At 41.2% G+C, this 25,643-nt stretch overlaps 1 protein-coding gene across 3 annotated transcripts in view; it reads left to right on the top strand.

Annotated features, from left to right (window-relative positions):
- UBASH3B (ubiquitin associated and SH3 domain containing B) overlaps positions 1-25,643 on the top strand; it is a 108,133-nt gene extending 82,490 nt beyond the window's left edge. For all 3 annotated transcript variants that reach the window (XM_043500752.1, XM_038380816.2, XM_043500753.1), the window contains 8 exons: positions 1,485-1,620; positions 4,255-4,375; positions 6,002-6,124; positions 8,103-8,195; positions 9,762-9,906; positions 13,977-14,083; positions 18,216-18,325; positions 19,621-25,643. In XM_043500752.1, coding sequence (XP_043356687.1) covers positions 1,485-1,620; positions 4,255-4,375; positions 6,002-6,124; positions 8,103-8,195; positions 9,762-9,906; positions 13,977-14,083; positions 18,216-18,325; positions 19,621-19,758 — 973 coding nt within the window. In that variant the 3' untranslated portion in view covers positions 19,759-25,643. The remainder of the gene's footprint in view (positions 1-1,484; positions 1,621-4,254; positions 4,376-6,001; positions 6,125-8,102; positions 8,196-9,761; positions 9,907-13,976; positions 14,084-18,215; positions 18,326-19,620) is intronic.

Below are 25,643 nucleotides of genomic sequence, written 5' to 3'. Positions count from 1 at the left end.
AATCATGTCTAAGATCTCGGCTGCTTTTATTGTTTACATGTTATCCTTTCTCTTGCAAGTATCAAAATTGGATGTTCCAGTGATATTTATTGTATCCATCTGTAATGGCCCCTTAAAAGCATCCTGATGCACTGGCAAGTTAGTCTTTCTATAAGATTCCAGGATTGTCACTCTGTCTGCATGCCACACCGAAGCCTAGAACATTGAGCCAGTGTGAAGCGATGGAAACAGCTATAAACATGGCTGAGAGCTCTTTCTGTTTAGAATATCACCAGGTTTAATCCTGACCAGGAGTCGTGATCTGTTATCATCCAATTTTAAAGTTCTCAGCCATTTTGACCTTACGAATTATACCCGTTCAGTGAACAGCTACAGTAAGACACATATCTATGCCATGCCAAGTCCTAGATCATTGTGATATCAGAGGTAACTCAACCAATTACCACTCTTATTCTACAGCTAATTTGCATGAAACAATTTCATTGGTTGTATGAGGAAGACTGCACACATGGTAGATTACTTGGGTCAACTGCCACACCCATGTGATAACATGGGCTTTCTGCTACGTCTTTAACATGGTACACGGCAGAAGCACCTAAGAGTCATGACCAAGTTGGGCCCCATTGTGCTAGGCACTCTACAATCATATAATAAACAACAGCTCATGCCCCAAAGTTGGCTGAAGACTTCCTCCCAACCTATTTTTTTTTCAGGTTGTTCTTGACTGCAGTGGTTCTCAATCTTTTGGGGCTCAGAACCCATATGCAAAGACCTGTTGTGACCTGGTAAATAGCTTTTGTGAAAAAAAAAAAATCAGAGTTACTAAATATTTTTTACCCACGATATATAATACCCACATTAACTTAATAAGCATTAAATAAGTACACCATGCTGATCACGTGGTGGTGGCTACAGCTCTTGTCCAATGGGGTGACTGGGTACAGCTCCCCGCTCTGGACATTGTGGTATCTAGGGTCACAGTGCCACTCGCTCAAGTTTGGACTGGTCAGCCAGAGGGTTGGCTGGGTCAAACCTGAGTGGAGCCACAACCCCATGCACCAGGTCTCAATGCCCATATCAGGGAGCCAGGCCAGCCAGACCCGCAGGATGGGAGCCACAGGATCTGCTGCTTTGGGGGAGTGTGGCACGGGCTCTGCAACAGCTCCCCCCACAGGGCCTCCAGCCACACTGTGACAGAAACCAATTCCCTCACTGGGCCTCCCACACAGCCCTTGGGCACATTCTGTTGACCCAGTTTGGGGTGATGACTCATGGGTTAAGAAACCCTGTCTCTAATGAACTGTAGAGTTCTTTGGGGCTGTCCTTTACTCTGTGCATGTACAACACTGAGCACATACTGGAATACAAATAATAATAAAACCACTTCTTGCCCTCTCTCAGGCTCTGGGCACATCCCAGCACAACTCTGAAGACAATAAGTCAAAGGAATATTTTCTAAGCAAGTGTCTCTTTATTTGTGGCAGATCTTACTCAATTCTGAGTAACAGTTCGTCCCCATCCCCTCTAACCTTCAATGACGGAGCTCTGGAAAGAAGACAGCAAGAAGATCAAGGACCTGGGGACACAGGGCCACTCACTATCATCTGCCAGACAATGAACGTAAGGATTCATGACACTATGAATAATACAGTTAAATACAACTGAATTGTTGTAATATTAACTAGTAATACAATCAGTATAAATGCTAATTAGTAATTGGTTATATTAATTAGTGATTTTTAATTATGGCACCTAGAGCCTTGGGTAGACCTCTTTATATTATTTAAATTAACATTTATAAATAGGGAACATCCCCGTCATATCAGCTTTACATCCCTTGCAACTGAGGAGTTTCTGGCTCAATGAACGTTAAGGACTAAGGCAGTGGTTCTCTCAACCTTTTCCATATTGTGATCCCATTTACCGGCAGCAAATAGTTTCAGGACCTCTCCACTTTCCATCTAACCCAGGGGTGGGCAAACTTTCACCCGAGGGCCACATCTGGGTGGGGAAATTGTATGCAGGGCCATGAATGTAGGGCTGGGGCAGACTGTTGGGGTGCAGAAGGGAGTGCAGGAAGGGGCTCAGGGCAAGGGATTGGGGTGCAGGAGGGGGTGCATGGCAGGGGGTTAGGGTGCAGAACAGGGTGCAGAGTGTAGGAGGGGTGCAGCAGGGGGCTCAAGGCAGGGGGTTGGGGTGTAGGGTCCAGGAGGCGTTCGGCCCAGTGCTGCTTACCTCAAGCAGCTCCAGGGTGGCAGCAGTGCGCAGTGAGGCTAAGGCAGGCTCCCTACCTGCCCTGGCCCTGCGCTGCTCTCAGAAGTGGCCAGCATGTCCAGCAGCAGCTCCTGGGGGTGGGGTGGGGCAGGTGGCTCCACCGCATGCCGCCCCCGCCTGCAAGTACCACCCCAGAAGTTCCCTTGGCTGCGGTTCCCTGTTTCCAGCCAATGGGAGCTGCGGGTGGTGGTGCCTGCAGGTGGGGGAGGTGGCTGCCGGTGAGGGCAGCACACGGAGCCCTCTGCTCTCTACCCCACCCCCAGGTGTGATGTGGTGCTGACCGCTTCCGGGAGTGGCGCAGGGCCAGGGCAGGCAGGGAGCCTGCCTTAGCCCCACTGCACCATGGCGGTGGCAATCCCACAGGCCGGATTGAAAGCTCTGACGGGCCGGATTTGGCCCGCAGGCCATAGTTTGCCCTTCCTTGATCTAGCCATACACCAGGAATACCCCTCAGACTTCTTTGCCACCCTGAGTTTGGGAACTCAGATTAAAGCAGGGTGGTCCTGGAGGCAAGTTGTATAGAAAACACTGCAAGGCAGGAATTACAGCCTATTTCAAAATGTAGGTGGGCTTGCCCACAAGGACTCAGTGGCCTAAGGACTGGTAACAGACTAGGGAGTAATTTGCTGCTAGGCTGCCAATTGGAATCTAGCCTAGTGCTGGAAAGCCATTAGCACACGGGTATGTCTACACTCCATTTAAAAACCCAAGGCTGGCCTGTGCTAGCTGACGCAGGGCTCGGGCTGAGGGGCTGTTTAATTGTGGTGTAGACATTCAGGCTTGGGCTGGAGCCTGGGCTCTAGGACCCTCTGAGATGGGAGGGTCCCAGAATTCAGGCTGGGACCCGATCCTGAATGTCTACAGCACAATTAAACAACCCCTTACCTGAGCCCAAGGCCAGCTGCCAGTGTCTAACAGCAGTGTAGACATACCCTTAGTGCTCGCAGAAGGGTCCACATAGACATTTAGTGTGCAACATGCTGCAGCACTATAAATATATGCTCCAGCTTGCTGGCTTCTAAGACAAGCCCTTAGAATCAGATGGCTGTTTGGTGGCATATCTTGAATGAGCTGCTTTTGGTCCTGCTCCCAGTGGACAGCTTTCCATGTCACAAAGCTGCCACCAGTGTTGACAGAAATGCCAAGAACTGAATGGGATCGGGGGAGGGACAGAAACTGAACTGTGGAGGTGGTCAGGAAGGAGACACACAGGGTAATGTGGAAGGAGGTTGCACTACCACTGCCTGTGCTATACCTGTTGTGTGGATGAAATATGTGTCTCTCTCCAAAGATGTCAATGCAGCAGTAAGTTTATTTTAAAATATTCAGAAGCACCCCCCACCCCACCAGTAGCTAAGGGGTCACCCTGTCAAGACCACAGGGGCCTAAACGTTAGATTGACCATTTCTGCAATTGGTTTGTAGTATCTGCACACACCATTACACCATCTTCCCATTCTGCCTGTCTGCTCTCTTTTTGCTGGGGTAGTGAAACTTAAGAATCCTGAAGCTTTCACTATGCTAGTGAAACTCGCTCCCCATACTTGGTACTGGAATCTAGTCTCACTTGGGGTACATCAGGTACTGTTAAAGTAAACCCAGGTAAACAGGTTCTGCATGGTTTTAATGGCAAATCTCCAGCAGCTAGTTTCATACCAACAGCTCATTCTCTACAGCTGATTCGACTGGCTGTGCTGGGGAGCTCAGGTTACAATTCTCTGCTGGCTTTAAAGGTGACATTGCTGATCAAAAGCTCTGAAGATAACATCTGTCCCCAGAATACCTATGGAGCAAGGATGCTTCTTTCACGTACACCACATTTATACTGGTATAAATGATTTACTTCAGTTGAGTGACCAGTGCTCCTTGTTCGTACTAGGATTAAGTCAAGAGTCAGGTCCTCACGCTTAAATAAATTGGAACTAAGAAAAAGGCACTCGGATTCTCACCATGGCCAAACTTCCTGTCACTTTGCTTTCAGCCCCTGAGAGTAACCAGCCAGCCAGGGCTTCAAAAACGATGTCTTTTTGTCTGCCGGCATGGGGAGAGAATGGATGTTGTGTTTGGGAAGTACTGGTTGTCCCAGTGTTTTGATGCCAAAGGTGAGTCAGTTGCTGCAGGATCAGTTAATCCCTAGCTTTTGGGGTAGAGTGGGGGTAATAACCGCACAAGAAAAGTTTAAATGGATTGTCTCCTGGGCAAACTCCGCTGGAATGTAACTCATAGGGGGAGGCTGATTGAGATACCATTTTGACAGCACTCTGAAGTGGTTAGGAAAGGGACAGTGTGAAATACCAACAGAACTGCTCCTTCTCTGCAGTCTTGAATTAGGCCTTTGATTAAGTAGGGTTGTATCATAATGGGATTAGGCACTCAGTGGATCTAGCCCATCCACATCCATATTAATCTGTGGCTGCAGCCACTGCAAACTACCAAACTGGGGTGGGGATGTGGTGGATGAATACTATGCTTGACCACATTGGTCTGCCGGGCAGTTGGGGTGGGAAATCATCTGAATAAAAGATGTCACTGAAACAACAAAACCTCTCCACAATCATTCTTATTTGTAAATTCAAGCCATTCCTATACCAGGGATTTGTCCTGATTCTACCCATTGGCAATCCAGCCATTGGGGTCCAATGCAAACTCTTAGGGCATGTCTATACTTACCTCTGGAGCGATTGATCCAGCGGGGGTCGATTTATCATGTCTAGTGAAGATGCAATAAATCGACCGCCGAGCACTCTCCCGTCGACTCTGGTACTCCACCGGAGTGAGAAGTGTAGGCGGAGTCGATGGGGAAGCATCAGCAGTCGACCTACCGCAGTGAAGACACCATGATAAATAGTTCTAAGTACGTCGACTTCAGCTATGCTATTTTCTTAGCTGAAGTTGCGTAACTTAGACCGACTTAGCTCACCCTCTCTTCCCCCCAGTGTACACCAGGCCTTAGTGCAGACAGGCAAAGCCACTCTTTGCACTGGTAATTTTTAATCCTAACTGAAACCAGAGTAAATGACACGAGAGCAAATCATGGCTTAGAACGGTTTGCCTTGTCTACACTAGGATTTGCAGCAATGCCATTAGGTGGTGACTGATGGCTAAAATTGGGGTGACTCCCCAATACAGACAAAGCCTTAGTATTCCTGATAGTAATAAGTTATCCACAGTAATTCCAGGCATAGTTAGTACTTGAGCTGGTTGGAATTTTTGCAATGAATTTTTTTCATCAGAACATGATTTGTTGAAACCAATCCTGTTTGCGGGAAAGGGTCAGCTTCACCTTTCGAAAAAACTTGAAAATATCAAAACCTCCCATTCCCATTGAAACAAAAAAAAATCCCAATTTTTGGTTTCAAATTACTTTTCATGTAGAAAATTAAGCTAAGTATAGTTAAAAATATTAAAATTTTAAAAGGTCCAAAATAAAATCAAACATTTTGAAATGATCAAAATGAAATATTTAAATAGGCCCGAACTGAAATTGTTCTCAGATTGCCGTGGAAATCCTGAAAATGTTCATGAAATTTCCTCCTGATTCGGAACAGGAAAAATTTTGAATTCTGAAAAGTGCTCCCACAACGTGAAAACCCTTTCCCACCCAATTCTGGTTAACATGTGTTGTGTGCAAGCTGTTGTGAATGAAAGGTTGTAATAGGCATGATACTGAGCGCTTTTCTCAGTCATCCACTAATTCCAGCACCTGCTTCTAAACTTTCCCCTAACAGGAAGGTATATGCGTACAAATCTGAATATGCCTCACAGCTTACCTCAAAGAAGTGGTGGTTTCAGGGATTATGAAAAAGATGCACCAATCACCGTGTTTGGTTGCACACAAGCAAGACTTGTTGGTAAGCTCTCGTCGGCTGAGACAATAGTTTGCACAAGAAGCATTTATATCTCCTCCCACACATGCCAGAAAAGAAAGAGCAAGTGCAATACAGAAAAATTCAATCAGGTGCCAGAAGCTAAAAGAGTTTAGACACGTTGAGAGCCTTCAAAAAGTTTCTTCAATTTAATTAGAAAAGAACTTCCTTTAAAGTCAGCCTGGCCCCATTCAGCTGCCATTGCAGCAGGAAGAACAATACACAAAATCAAAGCAATTAGACGTGCAGCTGCGTAGCACATAAAAGTGCCCTGTAAATTTGCCACACTGTGGAAGATTGTTGATAATCATGGTCATAAAAGTACTTCAGTTAACATGACAGTTGCTGTATGCAAAGTATGTTCCTGACTTGATTCTGACAAGCTTAATTTTTGATCTGTAGTTTGCAGCACAAATATGGTTTTGTCTCCCCAGTGGGGTTTCATATTTACACCGTCGGGTATAGTTCAAGTCAAATCAGGCATCTCCCCCATTCTGTTCTTGGCCTGTTTCATAAGAGGAATACGTAGCCTTCTACCACTCAACTTTTATAGAGTGAGAGTAAGTTATTTGCTGAGTTCAGGAACAACCCCTGAAAATGTTACAGATTTTGGTTTGCACAACTTGAGACTCCTTTAAGGATCTGATTTTCAGAGCACTTTCTGAACATCAGGCCTCTTATGTTGGGCACCAACACCAAGATTACTGCACATTTTGAAAAATGTAGGCCTTTAATAAAACTGGATCCAGATAGAATAGTATGGTCAGCTTGCAGGGGCAGTTCTCAAGGAAGGTCAGTAAAATCTGCGCTTATAATACACACAACAGAAGGGCTAGTTTGGAAGCAATGAGAACACTTTGCTGGCACCATTCATTGGGGTCTGTGTGTGTGAAATGTATACATGACCCACATTGCCCTACATAAAAGAGCTTGTTAGCACTGTTACAGCATGCTTGCCATCTACAGGTGAAAGCTCTGTTCTGCACAAATGCTAGAGTGACCTTGAAGAATCCCAGAGCTATCATTTCAAACAGTCCTCTGACCTGGTTAGTAAAACAGCAGCTCAGAATCAAGCAGCGAAAGATTTTCATACACGCATCTCCTTCAGCTGCACACTCCACTTTCCCCAAAGGTTCAAAAGCCAGTTAAACATACGTACAATTATAATTAAACATTTAACAAGATTAATAACCCTTGTATTCTCCCTCCCTTTGTCTGCCCTGTCTATTTAAATTGTAAGCTTTTCATAGGACAGGGACTATCTCTTACTATGTGAATGTACGTATACAGCATCTTGCACAATGGATTCCCAATTTCATTTGGGTCCCTGAGGCACAACTGTAATATAAATAATCATAATGTTGGGCCTGATTCTCATCTTACTTGCACTGGTTTTACACCAGGTTAACTAAATTAGACCATGGAGCCATAGTAATTTACACCAGATGAGGCTCAGGACTACTGAGTTAAGTGGAGTTATTCCTGATTTACGTGAGTATAAATGAAATGAGACTCAGGCCTGTTATATTTTTCCCATGCACAAAGAGCAAATCTATGTTTTCAGTGTAAGGTGGCAATCTAAAATAGAGAAATCTCCACGAACAAATAAGAATCAAGTCTCCAGGAGAGAGCACAGTGTTGCTGTGTTTGTCCTAAAATAGGCTACAGCCATTCTGAGCACAAAATGGCTGCCGTCTCTCTGTACACTGACTGAGTTCTTAGAAATCAAAAAGGACTGCACAGAAAAAGGTATCACAATTTCACAGCTGTCTATGCCACAAAGCATAGTATACTACTGAAATAAAATCTGATGGATAAATAGGTCTACAAAAAAATAACCAATCCAATTGGAGAACTTCATTTGCTTCCTGCTATGTTACAACTACATTGAAGCATGCATGCAGCAATTACTGTGATGTCTACTGTAACGTTTGTATCAGTGATGCTAAACTTTTGCTTGCAGGCGAAGCCTTGCTGGAAAGTAACACTGTTATTGAACATGTCTACTGTTCCCCGTCGCTGCGCTGCGTACAGACAGCGCACAATATTCTGAAAGGTAAGAAGCAGACCAGGGGGAGAGTCTGGATTTTTCCTGTTTTCTGGGGAAACCAGCAATGGAAAACCCATTTGTTTAATGGAAGGCCTCAAAAATAGCACGTCTCTTCCCTGCGCTATACAGGTTAAGTTACAAGGGACACTGATCCTCATGCTTTGGGCATGAAGCCACTGCCAGCTGAGGCAGGAAATGGATTTTCTTTCCTCTCCTCCATTGCATAGCATTGTACAATAATCAGGCACAATATGAGGCTTCTGCTGCAGTCAGGATACCTGCTTGATCGATAAAGGGCCTGTTTTCATATGGCAGTTCCTGTGTCAAAGCGCCAATTAACATTACATTCATTCTCAGTCTAACAGATTCCAATGCCCTAGATCAGTGGTTCTCAACCAGATGTATACGTACCCCTGGGGTACACAGAGACCTTCCCCGGGATACATCAACTCATCTAGATATTTGCCTAGTTTTACAACAGGCAACATAAAAAGCTCTAGCAAAGTCAGTAATGGGTTTTACAGTTCTATATATTGAACGCTGAAATTTAAATACAATATTTATATTCAAATTGATTTATTTTATAATTATATGGTAAAAATAAGAAAGTAAGCAAATTTTCAATAAGAGTGTGCTGTGACACTTTTGTATTTTTAGGTCTGATTTTGTAAGCAAGTAGTTTTTAAGTGAGGTGAAATTCAGGACAAATCAGATGCCTGAAAAGGGTACAGTAGTCGGGAAAGGCTGAGAGCCAGTGCCCTAGATCATGTGTGAGCTATTGAGTACATGGCAGCATATAGAGTATTACAGGGCATATTCCTGGGGGACAGGGGTCGAGGGTAATATTCATGGGTATATGCTTTTCAACAAAGCAAAGCCCTCTGCATGTGAGCCTGTAGAGAGGTGGGGGGCTATTACCCATTTCCAGGTGCCAAAACACATGATTTTTAAATCTTTTGTATGGCGCACTATATGTATAAGTTTAGTGTTCAGTATGTCCTTTTTAACTTCACCTTCCCAATGCAAACACTCTGTGATGTAAGGAAAGTGTGAGCTCCCCCTGCTGGTTCTGCAGCTATTAGCCAATACTAATATTTTACGGGTAAACATGCTGATGCAGACATCAGACATCAGACTGGACTGGGAAGCAAAGGCTAACATGTTAGCTCCCTTGGGCAATGGTAGCGCAAGGTGTGCTCGGAGCTGTCATCGTCTTCTCTTCAGAATCATCAGCATGCTTATTGGCTCTTGATTTGGAACGTACAGTCCAAAGAGGGCTCCACACAAAATACAGAGTTATGTCTAGATTAGGAGCACTTCTTTAGTTCTGTGCATCTATGTGACACATACACATACCTGTCATTCATATATATGGTTAACTGGCTACATGCACAAGCAAATACTAGAGTTGTGCACATCTGGCCCTGTCTCCCAACCAGTAGAAGAACTTGTTGATTTCTAATCAAAATACCAAACACACAAAAAAACCCAATCCTAAATCCTCTTGTCTCCAGTCCCACCCGCTGCTTCCAGGGATTTCCTTCCCCCCCCCGGCTTTTTTTTTTCTTTCAGGTTTGCAACAGGAAAATAACCTAAAGATTCGAATTGAGCCGGGCTTATTTGAGTGGACAAAATGGGTCTCTGGTACTACATTACCTGCCTGGATACCCGCAGTGGATTTAGCTGCAGCCAGTCTGTGTGTTGATACAACCTACAGGTAGCAGAACTTGGCATGTCACTCTCACAGAGTTTCCTTAGCAATGAATAATCTTGAATTTAATGCATAGGAGAGAAGGAGCGAAACAACAGGGACCCAAACCTAAGCTCTGGCTGAGCTGTTGGCCACCTTTGTACTCCTTTGTATTGTCCCTGGGGCTGCTGGGAGCTTATTGAGTTCCCAGCCTAAATTAGAGCAGGCTCAGGTCTGCTCTAATTTGCACTAGCTAGTAATGGTGCCCTAGAAGCCAGGGCTCACCAGAGAAATTGCTGCACTCTAGATACGTCCTTGATAAACTGTGCCCCCTGAACTAGGGTTCCCCCATTCCCGTGGAATCCTCATATGCCCCCTTAGTGCAGCTGAGCCATGCAAAGTGGGGCATTTCATGGGACAGGATTTATTTATTTTTTAACCACATTTCAAAACTTTGGGATTTGGGCTCTGCAGTCCAGCTTATCTCTGCTTCAAAAGGTAATTAAAGAGCTAGTTGAGCTGAGTCAGTTCTCTGTGGTGGACATTTATAGCCTGGGCTAACTCATGACCTCAGTCACACCCAGCTACCCCACTGATGCAAATCTTGGATGTGGATTTGGGTATCGGATTGCATTGCCCTTAATTATACACTTGGCAACTTGCTGAGGCACATGTTAGTATCCAGCAATAATTTCAAGGCATCCTTGGGACAGCCCTTGTCCTCTTTCCACTCCTAGTGCCATCATCATCTTCCCAACTCAGGTAGCCCAGCCCTATCCAGCCAGCAGCCAGCTAGCACCAATCACTCACTCTTTCGTCCTAGCCATCTCTCCACAGGATTCTGGTCCCAAGACTCCTGCCTTTGTCCACCCCTATGATGCCTCCATTTTAGGGCCAGGCCATCAGCTGCTGTAAATCAGCATAGCTCCAGGAGCTATACCAATTGACACTAACAGAAGGTCTGGCCCTTAATGTTCAATTTTCCTCTGGTGTTTGTGCTTCCTTCCTGGGCTACTATTTCATTATGGCTGGGAAGGCAGCCAAAGTCCACAAGAATTGTAAGTTAATGGTTAATCAACGTGAGAAGCTCCTGCAGTGACCCACATTTGACATTGCCAGGTACAAAGTGCCCATATAAGTCTTCAGTTTCCCTTCCAAAAAGCTCACGTTCCCTAAAGTGAGCATTAAATGTCACTGGAACAAATGCAGAACACACATGTTTTTTTAAACTTTCAATATTATTGCAAATGAAACTTCAAACAGAGAAGGCTCTTTTCCCTCATGACCTTCTCCTGTAAGTAACAGGAGACGAGGCTTTAAAGCCAGTTCCAGTTTCCTTTTTTATCTGTACATATACAAAATACAGCTGAGAGGTTAATACTGCTTAATAGTAAGCACTGATCATTGTGCCTTCCATCACAGGATCTCAGACATTAACTGCTGAATCCTCACAAATGCTCCTCTGAGTAAAGTATTCTTCATGAGAGGTGGAATGAGGGTTTTGTCTCCCCACCCAGTGAAAAATTTCAACCTTTTTTTTTTAATTGTTTTCATCAGAATCTTTGAGATTTTCATCTAAAAGCCTGAAAACAAACATTGTTTCTACTTTTCAGCAACCAAAAGCTGAACATTTTCAGTTTAAAATGCCAGACTGGAAATATTTTAGTATTGGGATTTTCAGCAAAAACTCAGAAATTACTGATGAAACCAGAAATGTTTTCACTAAAATTTTCATTTAATTGAAAAACCATTTTCCCCTCAAATAAATATTTTGATGGAAAGTTTCCGATCATTTCTCATCCAAGGAAACTGACACACCCTTTTTAAAAACTGGCACAACATGCATTTTTCTTCAGTCTTCTGGAACTTCCCCAGTGCTCCAAGACTTGTTAAAAAAATCAACAGCTGACGGCCCTGTGAGCGTCTCAGCCAGCTCTTTTAAAACTCTATAAAACCCCTTTGATGCCAGCAGCTTCTGCTGTCGAATACCATTGCATTTAGCCTCAAGTTCTCAGCAATCGCTAACCACAGCTCCGCCTTGCACCAAGGGAGTTGCTGCTTGAAATGTAAGGATGCTGACACATGCACAGTGCCTGCCTGTGTTGTAAACAACTGGAAGGCATACAGAGAAGCTAAATAAAACAGCTTTGTAGGAATAGTCCCACATATTGTGCACGGAATTAAGGAATAGACAAGATGACCTGCTGGGTTTTCCCCGCTTCCAAATCTATTATTCTTTTATGCTAAACAGTTTCTGAAAAATCTCATACAGCAATAGATTCTAGGGAAAGGGCATGTGGTCCTGGTTAGCACTCAGTCACATTGGTGAAATCTCAGGATTATTGTGAATTCTCAGCAACAGTAAACCATCTGTTTTGGAGAGAAGGGAAGGATCTTAAATGCAAACTAAAAGGTCTCAGATAAAATCATTCCCTCCTTCTAAATAATCACAGGTTTCAGAGTAGCAGCCGTGTTAGTCTGTATTCGCAAAAAGAAAAGGAGTACTTGTGGCACCTTAGAGAGCTTAGCTCATGAAAGCTTATGCTCTAATAAATTTGTTAGTCTCTAAGGTGCCACAAGTAATCCTTTTCTTTCTTCTAAATAATGTAACACAGGAAATTCCAACACATGAGGGTTTGGTGACAACTTATTTTGCAGCTGCTTTTTGTGGCTTGTGATATCATCAGAAACCCTGAATCCTTCTATTACACCAGAGCTACTCTATTTTAAGATGTCCGAGTAGAAATAAGCAACCAAAGCAAAAAAAAAAAAAAAACAACAACAACAACTTTCAATCCTTTCATGCCTAATTATACTATATAGCTGCTTATATTTTGTCCTCTCTGCCTACAAATTACCTTTTCGGGTCTGTGGAAATATATAGTCATGGTGCATATTGCACCTAAATAGAGATACTTACACTGCACTTATTCCAAAAAGGGTATCATCACATTGCTAGCACTAAGCAAAGCAGCTGGACCACAGGAAAATAGCCAGTTCAGGAAACACAAAGCTTCTAGGAAGACTATAAAGTATGTTCTCCTAGCCAAAAAGGAAACCTGCTCTTGTGTGGTCTGATGGCTAAACTAGCAGTCTGGGTGAACACCTGGAGCCCTAGTCTCCTGCCGTCGGAGATGAGTAATTCCCTCTGACACCGATGTGAGTTTCCTCACATCCTGGGATGGAATGAGGAGACGGGGCTTTTCCTTGTATCCCATGGAGTGGAATAGGGCCTTCTGTTCCCCCACCCCAAGCTCCTCCAATGGCTTGCCTCCAATACCACTCCCATTGAATTCATTGGCCAAACTTGCACTGGGCAAGTCGCTTAACCATTCTGGCCTTGTTGCACTGAGCTGGTCTTAAACATTTCCCACCAGTGCAGTACCATTTTCTAAGGCAGCAGCAGCCCCTGGTGTTTTTACCACCACTTCATCTGATCCTGCTCTGAGTAGGTCTAGACAACTTTGTGATTAACAACAGCAGTGCCTCATCTATACTAGAGTTCCCACCATTGCTACCACTGGCAGAGCTGTACTGGTGGAAAATTTGAAGAAATAACTCAGTAAAGACAGTCTCTGCTTTTATTTTACCCACCTCTAAAACAGGGGCAATATCACTCACAAACTTCACATGGGTGCTGGGGAATTTAATTAATTGCTTTGAGATTCTCTGATCAAAGGACATATTGAAGTGCAAAGTGTTGTTATTATTACTATTACACACGACTGCAAGTGCAACATGCTTGTATAAGTATGCTGCTTTCCATCTCTAGTGACTGGTGTACATAGAGGGAAACAGTTTACTACTGCTGCCAGCTAATGGAATTACTCCTTTAGCTCAAGAGATGTAGGTCTGTACTTGGGTGTTTAAAGTCCAGGGTTCAAAACCCACTGATAACCTATGGAAATGCTCCTTACACAAATGACAAGGTCTAGGGGTTTGAGTTATTTAGAAGAATTAGAGAAACAACAGGGATTTCTTGTTTAACACATGAGCATTGGCACGCATGTTTTCAACCAGTGTGTACAGGGTCTAAGTAACTTGCATTTAAAATCTCTCCGCCTCAAAACTTACTGTGTCTGTTTTTCTGCCCACAGACCTCATGTACCAGTCAGCAAGTTAGTGGTTTCAGAGTCTTACGACACATACATAAGTAGAAGCTATCAAGTAACAAAAGAAATCATAAGTGAATGCAAAGGCAAAGGTAAGTGGTTCTGCACCTTGGTACAAAGGGATCTAATGCCTCAATAGTGATCCAAAACCACAGATAGGCACTCTGGAACTGAACAACACTGGCTAGTCACTGTCTCTGTCAAAACCCCATGTCTGCATCCTCTCAGCCCACAGACACCGGGGATTCAAGACCTGGGTGAAACTGTTTAGTTTAGGCCCATTTCTAGGTAAAATATTCTATTGTCCATTATTATCAGGTTTGTCCATACCCAGAACCAGTGGTCACATGAAACCCTATTGTTTTAGGGGCCCTACAACCTCTGCTAGCTGTGCAGGTTTCCCCTATCTTCTCTGGCCATGGAACAACTCCACTCCAGGCCATTTCCTCCCTCCCATCTCCACCACCAGGCCCAGAAGGAGAGTCTTTGCGTGCCCTAGTATGGATGCCTTAGGCTGGTCATCGCTACTGCAGTGGCTTGTTTTGCATCTGAACAAAACCAGAATTTTTTTTTTCAAATAAAATGTTGAAATCAATTATGATGCATAGAAACTGAACATTAAAAGCATTGGGATGGGATATTTCTAGAACCACAGCTGATTTACTTGTTTTTTTGTTTGTTTTTTTGACTGATCCTTTCCCAAGCTTTTTCAGAAATAATTTGCCCCAAAAAGCAGGTAGAAGAACCCAGAGTGAAAACATGGGCTTCTAAAGAGACTGACAATTTATGCATGCCCAACTTGAGTCTCCTTAAAGGGACCTGATTTTCAGAGGGTTTGAAGGCTTTCTGAAAATCAAGATCATTTAAGATACCTCAAGTTGGACACTTACAAACTGAAACACTCAGAATCACTAGTCATGTTTGAAAATCTTGGCCTTAATCTCTCTGCCTGTTTCTCCCTCTGTTATATAAGAACGGCCATACTGGGTCAGACCAAAGGTCCATCTAGCCCACTATCCTGTCTTCTGACAGTGGCCAATGCCATGTGCTTCAGAGGGAATGAATAGAACATGTAATCATCAAGTGATCCATCCCCTGTTGCTCATTCCCAGATTCTGGCAAACAGAGGTTAGGGACACCATCCCTGCCCATCCCAGCTAATAGCCATTGATGGACCTATCCTCCATGAACGTATCTAGTTCTTTTTTGAACCCTGTTATTGTCTTGGCCTTCACAACATCCTCTGGCAAGGAGTTCCACAGGTTGACTGTGTGTTGTGTGAAAAAATACTTCCTTTGTTTATTTTAAACCTGCTGCCTATTAATTTCATTTGGTGACCCCTAGTTCTTGCGTTATGAGGGTAATACATGTCTCACATGGATATCTGAGGCATAATGAGCTAATGTTTATCAAGTACTTTTAGAAGATGGAAAGAATTGGGTATGATTCTTGGATTACTATAGCATTGTTTTCTTTCAACTTGTTTGATTCAGTGAAGTTATTCTATCAAATAGAGCTGGTCGAGCATTTTTGAAAATCTGGAATTTTGTGAGGAAAAAAACCAGCATGAAAATGTTTCTACCAGCTCTGCTACTGAATAGAATTCCTGTTAAGATAGATGAGCCCAAAACAATTTCTGCTCTTTTCAACATTTTTCAGTCGTTCTCATGAATTTCTTTGAGAATTTTACAACTAGTCGTATGTTGAGTTAAAAAAAAAACATTCTAAAATAAAATACACTCTGGCTAACACTTAAGAACTGAAAAACCAATGGTCAGCATTGACATGGCCAAATTTGAATTTAGGGGGGAAAAAAACAATAAAACCCCACTTTTAACGCTAAAGGTCTGATCCTAGAAGTGCTTTCAGTCAAATACAGTACTGTTAAAATAATGGTATTACTCAGTGTAGCAAGCACTATGCTCAGTATAAGGATTTTCAGATTTGAGCCCCAGATTATATTCAGATTTGTAGATTCTAAAGCTGGAATGGACCATGATTGTGATCATCTCGTCTGACCTCCTGCATAACACAAACCAGAGAATTTCACTCACCGATTCCTGTATCAAGTCTAATAACTTATGATTAAACTGGTACATATCTTTTAGAAAGCCAGCCAGTTGTAGCTGAGGGTTTGTCTCCACATAAAATGCTCCATCAGCACAGCTGTGCCACTTTTAACGCTAAAGGTCTGATCCTAGAAGTGCTTTCAGTCAAATGCAGTACTGTTAAAATAATGGTATTGCTCAGTGTAGCAAGCACTATGCTCAGTATAAGGATTTGCAGATTTGAGCCCCAGATTATATTCAGATTTGTAGATTCTAAAGCCGGAATGGACCATGATTGTGATCATCTCGTCTGACCTCCTGCATAACATAAACCAGAGGATTTCACTCACCGATTCCTGCATCAAGTCTAATAACTTGTGATTAAACTGGTACATATCTTTTAGAAAGCCAGCCAGTTGTAGCTGAGGGTTTGTCTACACTTAAAATGCTCCATCAGCACAGCTGTGCCACTGTTGCTCTTCAGTGTACACACTACCTATTCCAACGGGAGGGACTCTCCCATCAGCATAGGTTATCCTCCTCCCCAAGACGCAGTAGCTAGGTCAACAGAAAAATTCTTCCATCCACCTAGCGCTGGCTACATGGAGACTTAGGTTGGTTTAACTACACCGCTCAGGGGGGTGGATTTTTCACAAGACTTAGGGCATGTCTACACTTGCCATTTAAAGCAGGAAAAGTCCATTTTTTGCACAAAAACTATGAGTGTCTACACTTGCCAATGACTTTTTGCCTTGAAACTCAGAAGTTTCATCGCAAAAAGAAAACCACCTCCACGAGAGGCATAAAGCTCTTACTGGTGATGCTTTTGCGGTGATGTGCAAGTGAAGACATGTTCTTCCTGTTTACACAGCTTTTAGCCTCCGGAGGATATTCCACAGTGCCTAGGTGACCAGTCTAGCCAGCAGCTCTGCTGCTCTGATGCCAGGTAAACAGACATCCCCCTGTAAAGCCCCGGGAACTTTGAAACTCCCCTTCCTGTTTTTTTGGCAATTGATCACTTATCTGGTCAGGTGACAATGCCTGCTCCAAAACGATCCCCTGCTTGGAGCAATGCTGAGCTCCTGGAGCTGATCAGTGTTTGGGGAGAGGAGGCTGTGCAGGGACACAGGATGTCCCATGATAACCCTCTTCCCCACCTTCCCGCAAGACCCATCATCAAACTGGAGAGCGCTGCACTGTGGGACAGCTAACCTAGAGCGCTGCTGTCATCCAGGATGGAAGTGCTGCTAATATAAACCCTCTCTGACACCTGAGGAATTAAGTGAGTACACAAACCAGCGCTTTACTTTTACCAGTTCCCTATCACTGGTGAAATTTACAGCGCAAAAATTCTGCAAGTGTAGACATACCCTAAGTTATGCCGACCTAGTGTAGACCAGGCCTTAAAGGCTTCAAGTCACAGAGAATCAACCATATCCATTAGTAAACTGTTCCAATGGTTAATTATCCTCACTTACAAAAACCCCTGTGCCTTATTTCCAATTTGAATTAGGAATATAGGCCATTATATTCAAACCTGGGTGCCTAAGATTAGCTCCCAAAACCATCCCTATCCATGTGAATGAAAGTGGCTTGATTTTCAGACATGCTCACAGTGAAATCAATGAGGGTGTTAGCACCGCTGTTTGTGAGGGTGATTTTATTTAGGTGATTAAATAAACTTTGAGCAACCTGGATTTGAAAATGTTGTCCAGAAGTAGGACTGACTGAAAAGTATAGGTATTTTCCATGAGAAATTTCAAATGAAATGAAACATTTTATTTTAATTGAAAAAAAAAAAACTTTTACTGAGATTTTTTATTTCCACAAAACAAATTGAAACAAATATTTTGTAACATTTGAAAAATCAAAAATTTCAAAGCAGGCAAAATCTTTTCACCAAAATTCTTGCGTTCTTCACAAAGCTATTGGTTGCCCAAAAAACAACAAGCGGGACAAAGAATTTTCAATCAGTTCTAGCCATAAGCACTTTGAAGATTAAAAAGTGCTAGAAGTATTATTCAGTATTTTCCCACATATCAACTTTGTTGTTCTGAAGACAATTAAACCCATCTTTAAGAGCCTCAAACTGATAGGTTTTGCCTTGGACAGTTGTCACTATAGAGTTTTTTTCCCCTAAGTCCCAAACAATCAGTGTTTATTCATTTTGTTGCAGGAAATAACATTTTGATAGTGGCTCACGCATCGTCTCTCGAGGCCTGTACTTGTCAACTCCAGGGCCTCTCGCCTCAGAATTCCAAGGACTTTGTACAGATGGTCAGAAAGGTAATTACCAATGGGTAAAGCTCTTCAAATAAAAAAAAAATTAAAATCTCCTTACAAGCCAGAGGAGACTTTGTTCCTAGTGTCTGATAATTCAGTCCATTGTTTGAGCTATGCAGGCTTCAGAAATCATGTGAGTAGAGAAGATTGGTTTAAGAGGCTTATCTTACAAGTCCCTTCGCAACAGATAAAAGGGGAGTGAGCATACAAAGGGGCTGCATGTCTTAACTGCACTTTTATGCGTTTGGGGTGATGGCACCTTATGGTCCCCCTTCTTATGCACCTTGTTATAGTTAGGAAAGTGATTTGAAAAATGTCATTGTGGGCATCCAGATTTATTCCTTTTCCTTGGCTTCATGTCAGGAGATAGTGTTGTCTGTGTGCCAAGCCTGCAAACACAACCAGGCAGCTGGAAATCTATCTGCACTCTTTCTTTTTCTCATATCACCACGTTTTATTACAGAAGCTGACCCCTGTGTTGATAAGTGAGCCAGAATCGAATCCAGGTCACTCTCTCATAGCTGTACTGACCCTTTATACTGTTAAGCCAGCCAACAAAACCTGGACATAAACACACACATAGCTAGGTGCTGTACGTTATTTAGTGGAGATTGTAAAGTTGGAGTCTGGCCCTCAAATATTTAATATTCACAGTGAAGTGCTTTAAAAAGCACGTCTGAATTAGAGATGAACAAATAAGTGATTTTTCAACCTGCTGGTTCAGATCATCTTGAAATGAAAAATTTTCAGTTTTTCTTGCCAAAATGAAAAACCAAAAATTTTTATTTTTATTTCTTTTCGCATCGAACAAAATATTTAGTTCAGCCTGAAACAAAATATCTTTTTGTATTTGTTTTGAGAATTTTATTTTACCCTTTTTTGTTTTTTTAAAAAATGCATTTATCTAACTTTCAAAATGAAACATTCTTTCGAAACAAAAAGTCAACATGTTGATGACTTTTTCAAAAAAATTTTCCTCCTCTTTTGGAGGGGGGGACCAAAACTATTTGTTGCATTTTACCCAAATCCATGCATTTTTAGGTCAATCCAACACTGCATTTTACAGAAAATAAACTATTAAGTCTGAAAAAATTCACCCAGCTCGATTCTGAGTGTTACTCCTGAATCCTGCTGTGTCTCAGATTAAAAGTATCTTCTGAATTTGAGGTGGAATGTTCAAAAGAGCCCATATAGTTTAGGAACACAAGTCCCATTGACTTGGCTCTTTTGAAAACTTCACCCTTGCTCCAGATCTATTCCTTCTCATTGCTTTTCTGTATTTTAATATTTCCTGCCAGATTCCATACTTGGGGTTCTGTTCCTGTGAAGAATTGGGAGAGACAGGCATTTGGCAACTAACAGACCCCCCCATCCTCCCTCTCACACACGGACCAACTGGAGGCTTTAACTGGCGAGAGACCTTACTACAAGAATAGGCAAAGCTAAAATTACAAACAAACAAAAAATGGCCTTTCTAAGCATTGGAGAATGTCTCTTATTTCTTGTGTTTAATGACAGTGGAAAAAATATTCATAACATTTTAGGTGACTCGTTCACAAAAACATTCTAGCATATCACCTATAGAGTCGCATTTGTGCAAAAAGTTCTCATATGTAAAACTAGACGAATATAAGAAAGGGCTTAATTGATGGAAGAATATAACTATATGTCCAGGCTCCTGCACTGCAGGAAATGTCTATTGTTATCTAAGGATACATAGCCTGGATATATTTTTCATCTTGAACTGAACTCAGACAACACCACCTTGTGCACCATGTTAGTGACAACTAGGACTGTGAAAATTGTGAATTTTGTGTCTTTTTCATTTGCAAAATTTTGCAGAACAAATATTTGCAATTTTGTTCTGGGCTATGTTGGCACCTTCCCCATTACTCCCAAATTTTGCTAAATAGCAGTTTCGTGTTCCCCCAAAATAGCTACACTCAATGTGTTCCATAAGATATCCTATCTCATCTCCAGGAGGAAGGGAGTTCTCTATTCCAATTATAGACCAGCATCAAACTATTCCTTTTCATTACCATATTAAATGTCTATATATTACACAGGTGGGTAGGTTGCAGATGCTTAAAACAGACTGAAGCACATGACGTTGATCTGCATCAGAACACAATTTTGAACTTCAAAGCTGTCAGAGATGAAGTTCTCACATGAAAAATAGGATCATTTTTCAGTGAGGAACTGGAGCAATTTTGCTAAATGGAAATGAAAAGAGTACTCCAAATGTGAAGGTTTTCTGATTTTCTTGGCTGAAATTCACCACTATGCAGAGGACCAGGATAAAATCCTGTGCATCACTCAAATCCTGTTTAAGACCTCACAACAGGATTTTATATGATGCATGGGCCTTCTCCTGATTTCTCTATACAGAGGTGAATTTCACCCCTTTGTGAATATTTCTCACAGCCCTAGTGATGTTCTTCATCAAGGATAATGACGAAGTCAAAAGGATATGCTAATAATTCAGATTTAAGGTGGAGGGTTGTTGTTTTTATGGGGGATTTTGTTTCTTTTTGTTTTTCACCTTTGTTTTCTTTACATTTTAAGTGCTGTTTGTAACACATAGAAAGCAGAGCTAAGAAAGAATACACTGTGATGAAAAAGGCAACACACTGAACCCAAGAAGCTGTTACTTATGAGGTGATTTGTTTCATATTGAGCTAAAATCTCAATCCCATTAAAGTCATGAGGAACTCCCATAGTAGATCAGACCCAATGGTCCTTTTAGTCCAGCATCCTCTCTTTGACAGTGGCCAGAGTCAGCTGCTTCAGGAAAAGATGCAAGAAAGCCTGCAATGGGCAGTTATAGGATAACCTGCCTCCAGGAAAGTTCCTTCCTGACCCACAATAGTATGAGGTTGACTTATGCCCTGAAGCATGAGGGTTCCAAAACTATTTTGTTAAAATATTTACTATTTTAGGCCCCAATTCAGGAAAACACTAAAGCACATGATTATATTGAAGTAAATGGGAATTAAGCACTGTCCTGAATAGAGTTGTTTTCCTGGCCACAATTCAGAATATTCTTGTTATCCATATAAATGTCCAGGTTTTTTTTTTGCGAGGGGGGGGGAATAATCCTGTTAAATGCTAGGCCTATCAATAGCAGAATTCCCATTGACTTCAGTGGGTTTGGGATTTGGCCACTCATTCAGTATATCACAATGACCTAAAATAAGAGAGCCTAAACTTTCATATGTGATGCAGGTAAAAGGCCCACCAGCTTCAATGGGAATTTTGGCCATGTGGCAACAGCAAGAGAAAATCTTAAGGGTTTTAAGCTCAGCTTGGTCTAGAACAATTTTAACTAGTTTATGATGTGGACCTTGCCAAGGGATATACAGCAGATTCTGTACAGAATTTAAGTCAATAAACAGCTCAACTTGTGCAATATGACCATAATCATAGTCTATTATTTGTACATTTACAGTATATGTAATACATAGTAGGACATCAATAAATGCATTATTATACCAGGGATGTATACTGAAAAGTCAGGGAGATAACTTATGTGATGACAGAAAGAAACTGCCTCAGTATCTAAACTGCATCAGTATCTGTGCAGTTTTATTGCTGTCACTTTTTTTTATTTTAATTATAATTTAAACTATTTTTAGCTGTGTACAGACATTCTAAAGAGTGTTTATTGCTTGTTTTCCTCCATGCTTACTTACCACAAACTCGCAAAGTAGTTTATTTAATTAAATGAATAAACAGACAATCAAACCAAAAATAATTTGGGTTTCACTGTATATTTAAATTCCATTGATAACTTACTGTTTTGTGCTGCAGGCTTGCAAGAGGTTGGGTAACATATGCAATATGGTGAAAAGCTATCCAGATTTGACCATTGTTAAGCAGTGTTTCAGGAATTTGTTTAGACAGTAGCATGTAATAGGTATGGAACAAAACCTGTATGCATAGACTGTTGAATATTGTAGTAATTGATCTTTGCATAGAGTTAGTATTTTAAAAAAAAAAAGTGTTCTGTTTGAGAAGGGAAAAATGGTTAAAACATTCTCGTCTTATAAAAGTATATTTTTAGATGTTTGGGAAAATATTTTGGCAATTGTTATCTAATCTCACATTTGAGTTTCAGGTGTCAGGAATCTCAGAAAAAAAAAATCTTGTTTTCTTCCTGTATTTCGCTGTCTAATGAGGGTTTTGCATTAAGGAAACTGGTGCTGATAAGGTTCTTTGTTAAAAATGTATCTTACATTATTTAAATGCATCGTACTGGGAAAACCTAGATATTTTTTAAATGTTTTTAATTAGAATGTTAAAAAAAAAAAGCATCACTGCTTATATTTTGCTACATTGCTGCTCATTAATGTATATTTAACGTATCTTCAGTGTCTTGTCCCAGAGGAACATCGGCCTGATACAGCTGCAATGAATAAAATTCCTTCCCTTGACTTCGTTGCAGTAGTATCAGGCCTCATCAGTTCAGTCTGGTTCCATATGGAATAACAGTGGTTCTTAGATTCTTGTGCAGCCCCTCAGCTAAGGAACAAGGCTAGAAATCTTGTGAGAACAAATTGTTCTCGAGAAATTCCTAGGTTGGGCCTGGTCAGAAATAACAGAGAATTAGAGACATATGGCTTGGGTCTATCACAGCAGTAGATTAGGGGTGACACCCAGCAGCCACAAGAGGAGAAAAAAAGGTAGACTATTTTTATATCATTTTTCTATTTTCTATTCGATTTGATCAAGTGTTTCAGTAGGGCTCAAAGGATGCCTCACTGATTTCTTGGGCCTTGAGTCCAGTATATCTTTGCCTTGACCTGAATGTTTTGCCTATATTCTCTCCCTTAAGTGGAACAGGTTGGGTTGCAACAATCATAGACCCTTCTCCTGCAAGCTAAGGTGACCAGAAGTCCCGATATTAGCTTTGTCTTATATATGCAACTATACTGCCTCCCCACCCCCAGAAAAAAAGTGTCCCAATTTGTCACTCTTGCTATCTGATCACCCTACTGCAAGCTCACACATGCAAGAATGCCCCTTGCCCTACAGAGAGCCTACTGAAGTATATTAAACCTTGCCTAGAACACTTTAGTCTCTGCCAGACAGGATGTGCATAGTTCCCAGTGATTTCAGCAATGTACCACTTTGTCCATTGTGCATGGGAATAATTGGATGTGTTGATGCAGACATCAGGTGCCACATTTTCATGAGTTTCCCTCACTATCAATGCACTGGTAGCTACAGTCGATTGCTTAAGTTCTACAAGTACATATTGGGCCAGGTTCTCATCCAGTGTAAATGGATTTAACTCGATTGAAATCAATGGAACTATGTCCATTTACATCAGTGGAAGGTATGGCCCATTATTTCTAGAATGTGATGTTTTCCATTACATGGAATCTGAGCAAATCTAGAATAAATGGCCAACTGGTGGCTAGAAAGCATTTTTTTTCTTTTCTCTGTGGAGTTAGTTTCTTCAAGATCATTATTATTAATTATTATTATTAAAGTGATAATTCTATTATAACCAAAGAATGAGTTGTTTAAAAATGGCTCTTTGTGAAGAAAAAAATAATTACCACTTTGCAAAACAAAAACAACAACAAAAACCAAACCAAAAAAAAAAGGGGGTGGGTGGAGAAATGATTCCAGAGTGGTATTATCCTAGTAAATCATTTTTATCAACAGACTTGGCTTCTACAGGTTTTAATACCAGAAGGACTCAGATATTGAAATCTGCGTCACAGTGTGTACTGCGTGCATCTATTTTTAAAGAAGGTTTGGGGATATAGTTTTGCATAACATTATTATTAACAGCCTTTCCACTAAACTAGCTGTTAGCATATTATAATGATATTTTTCATTTCAATTGCATAGAACCATTAGGAGCTAAGGGCCTGATCCAAAGTTCACGGAAGCCACTGGACTTCTAATGACTTCAGGGCTTGGGATCAGGTGACACAAGACCTGAACCTGCTAAGTGCTGTGTCCTATCAATTGCCATTGAGTTCAGTGGAAGTTGAGGACACTTTACACATATCGGGATTGGCCCTTTGGCCCGGATTCAGGAAAACATTTAAGCTTGTGTTTAAATCCTATTGACTTCAATGGACATTAAGCAGGTACTTAAGAACATTCCTGAACAGGGAAGCACCCCTGAATTGGGGACCAAATGAAGATGAAGTCAGATTAGTTCAGGTCTCTTTTATTGTGAAACAAAATCCTTTGTGCAGTGAATTGAAGCGTTTGCTATGAGACCTACCTGCATTACTACATGAGTATATCATTTAAAAACAATGATGAATTGCTCCTTTGAATTTACACTAAATAATGAACGTAAACATAGATGAACTGCAGTTCATTTCAGCATCCTGTAGAGCAGTGGCAAACTCTACACACACTACTGTGAACTTTGGTAGCACCCAGAATTTGCATTTAAATTGCAGTCCTGTAGACGAAGAGGATGGGAGGAAATAACTCATATGTGGAGTATGGGGAAAACTTAACATCTGCTTAAGTTAACATTCATTTTAACAAGAGAGATGTAGGATATTTGAGTCAGGCAGTTGCTAAATAATTTTCACATTTAAACACAGGACTGAAAATTGATTTGCAGTACTTCAATATTTAAAACATATTGAAAGTCAGTAGGAAAATTACTGATTATAATGAAAAGCCTAGTGGTAACAAAATTGAGTCTAAATGTAGAGGAAATCATTTGATTCTTAAATGCATATTAAATGATGCAAAGAGCAGGCACATTTAAAGTGAATAATCAAACTGTAAATGCAATTGACTATATACACTCTAATATGCCACTTAGTTGTCACTGCTGCCTCAAATATCTAAACACATTTACTGATTGAATATTTATGAAATATACATGTAAGAGAATGGAAAATATATGACCAGATCCTTTTTATTAACTCGTTTTGTTGCCACTAAGAAAGTACTTTCTGAAGTTTCTCTCTGTGGACTGTTCTAAAAACTTGATGTTATCAATCGATGCATTTTTTTTTTTCATTTTAAAGCTGTTGTGTTGTTATGTTTACTATGTTTTCAGTGTGATCAGACTAACATGGCTGCTACTCTGAAACCTATTTATTTGAGAAAAACATTTGACGTTTAAAAAAAATTGTATTGCCAAAAAAAAATTGCTGTAATTACTCGTGACATCTGTATTTGTTTTATTTTATTTTTTTAATCTTCTATTTCAAGTGCTAACAACTGTTGAAACAACCATGGCATTTTAATTTGCTTGTTACATTAAATGGATTTCTCAAAAGTTAAACCAAACGGCTCACAGATGATTTAATAAAGATGAAATTCATCCAGA

The sequence above is a fragment of the Dermochelys coriacea genome, chromosome 22 (genome assembly GCF_009764565.3).
Source record: "Dermochelys coriacea isolate rDerCor1 chromosome 22, rDerCor1.pri.v4, whole genome shotgun sequence".
Lineage (NCBI taxonomy): Eukaryota > Metazoa > Chordata > Testudines > Dermochelyidae > Dermochelys > Dermochelys coriacea.
This window is presented reverse-complemented; position numbering and strand designations above follow the sequence as displayed.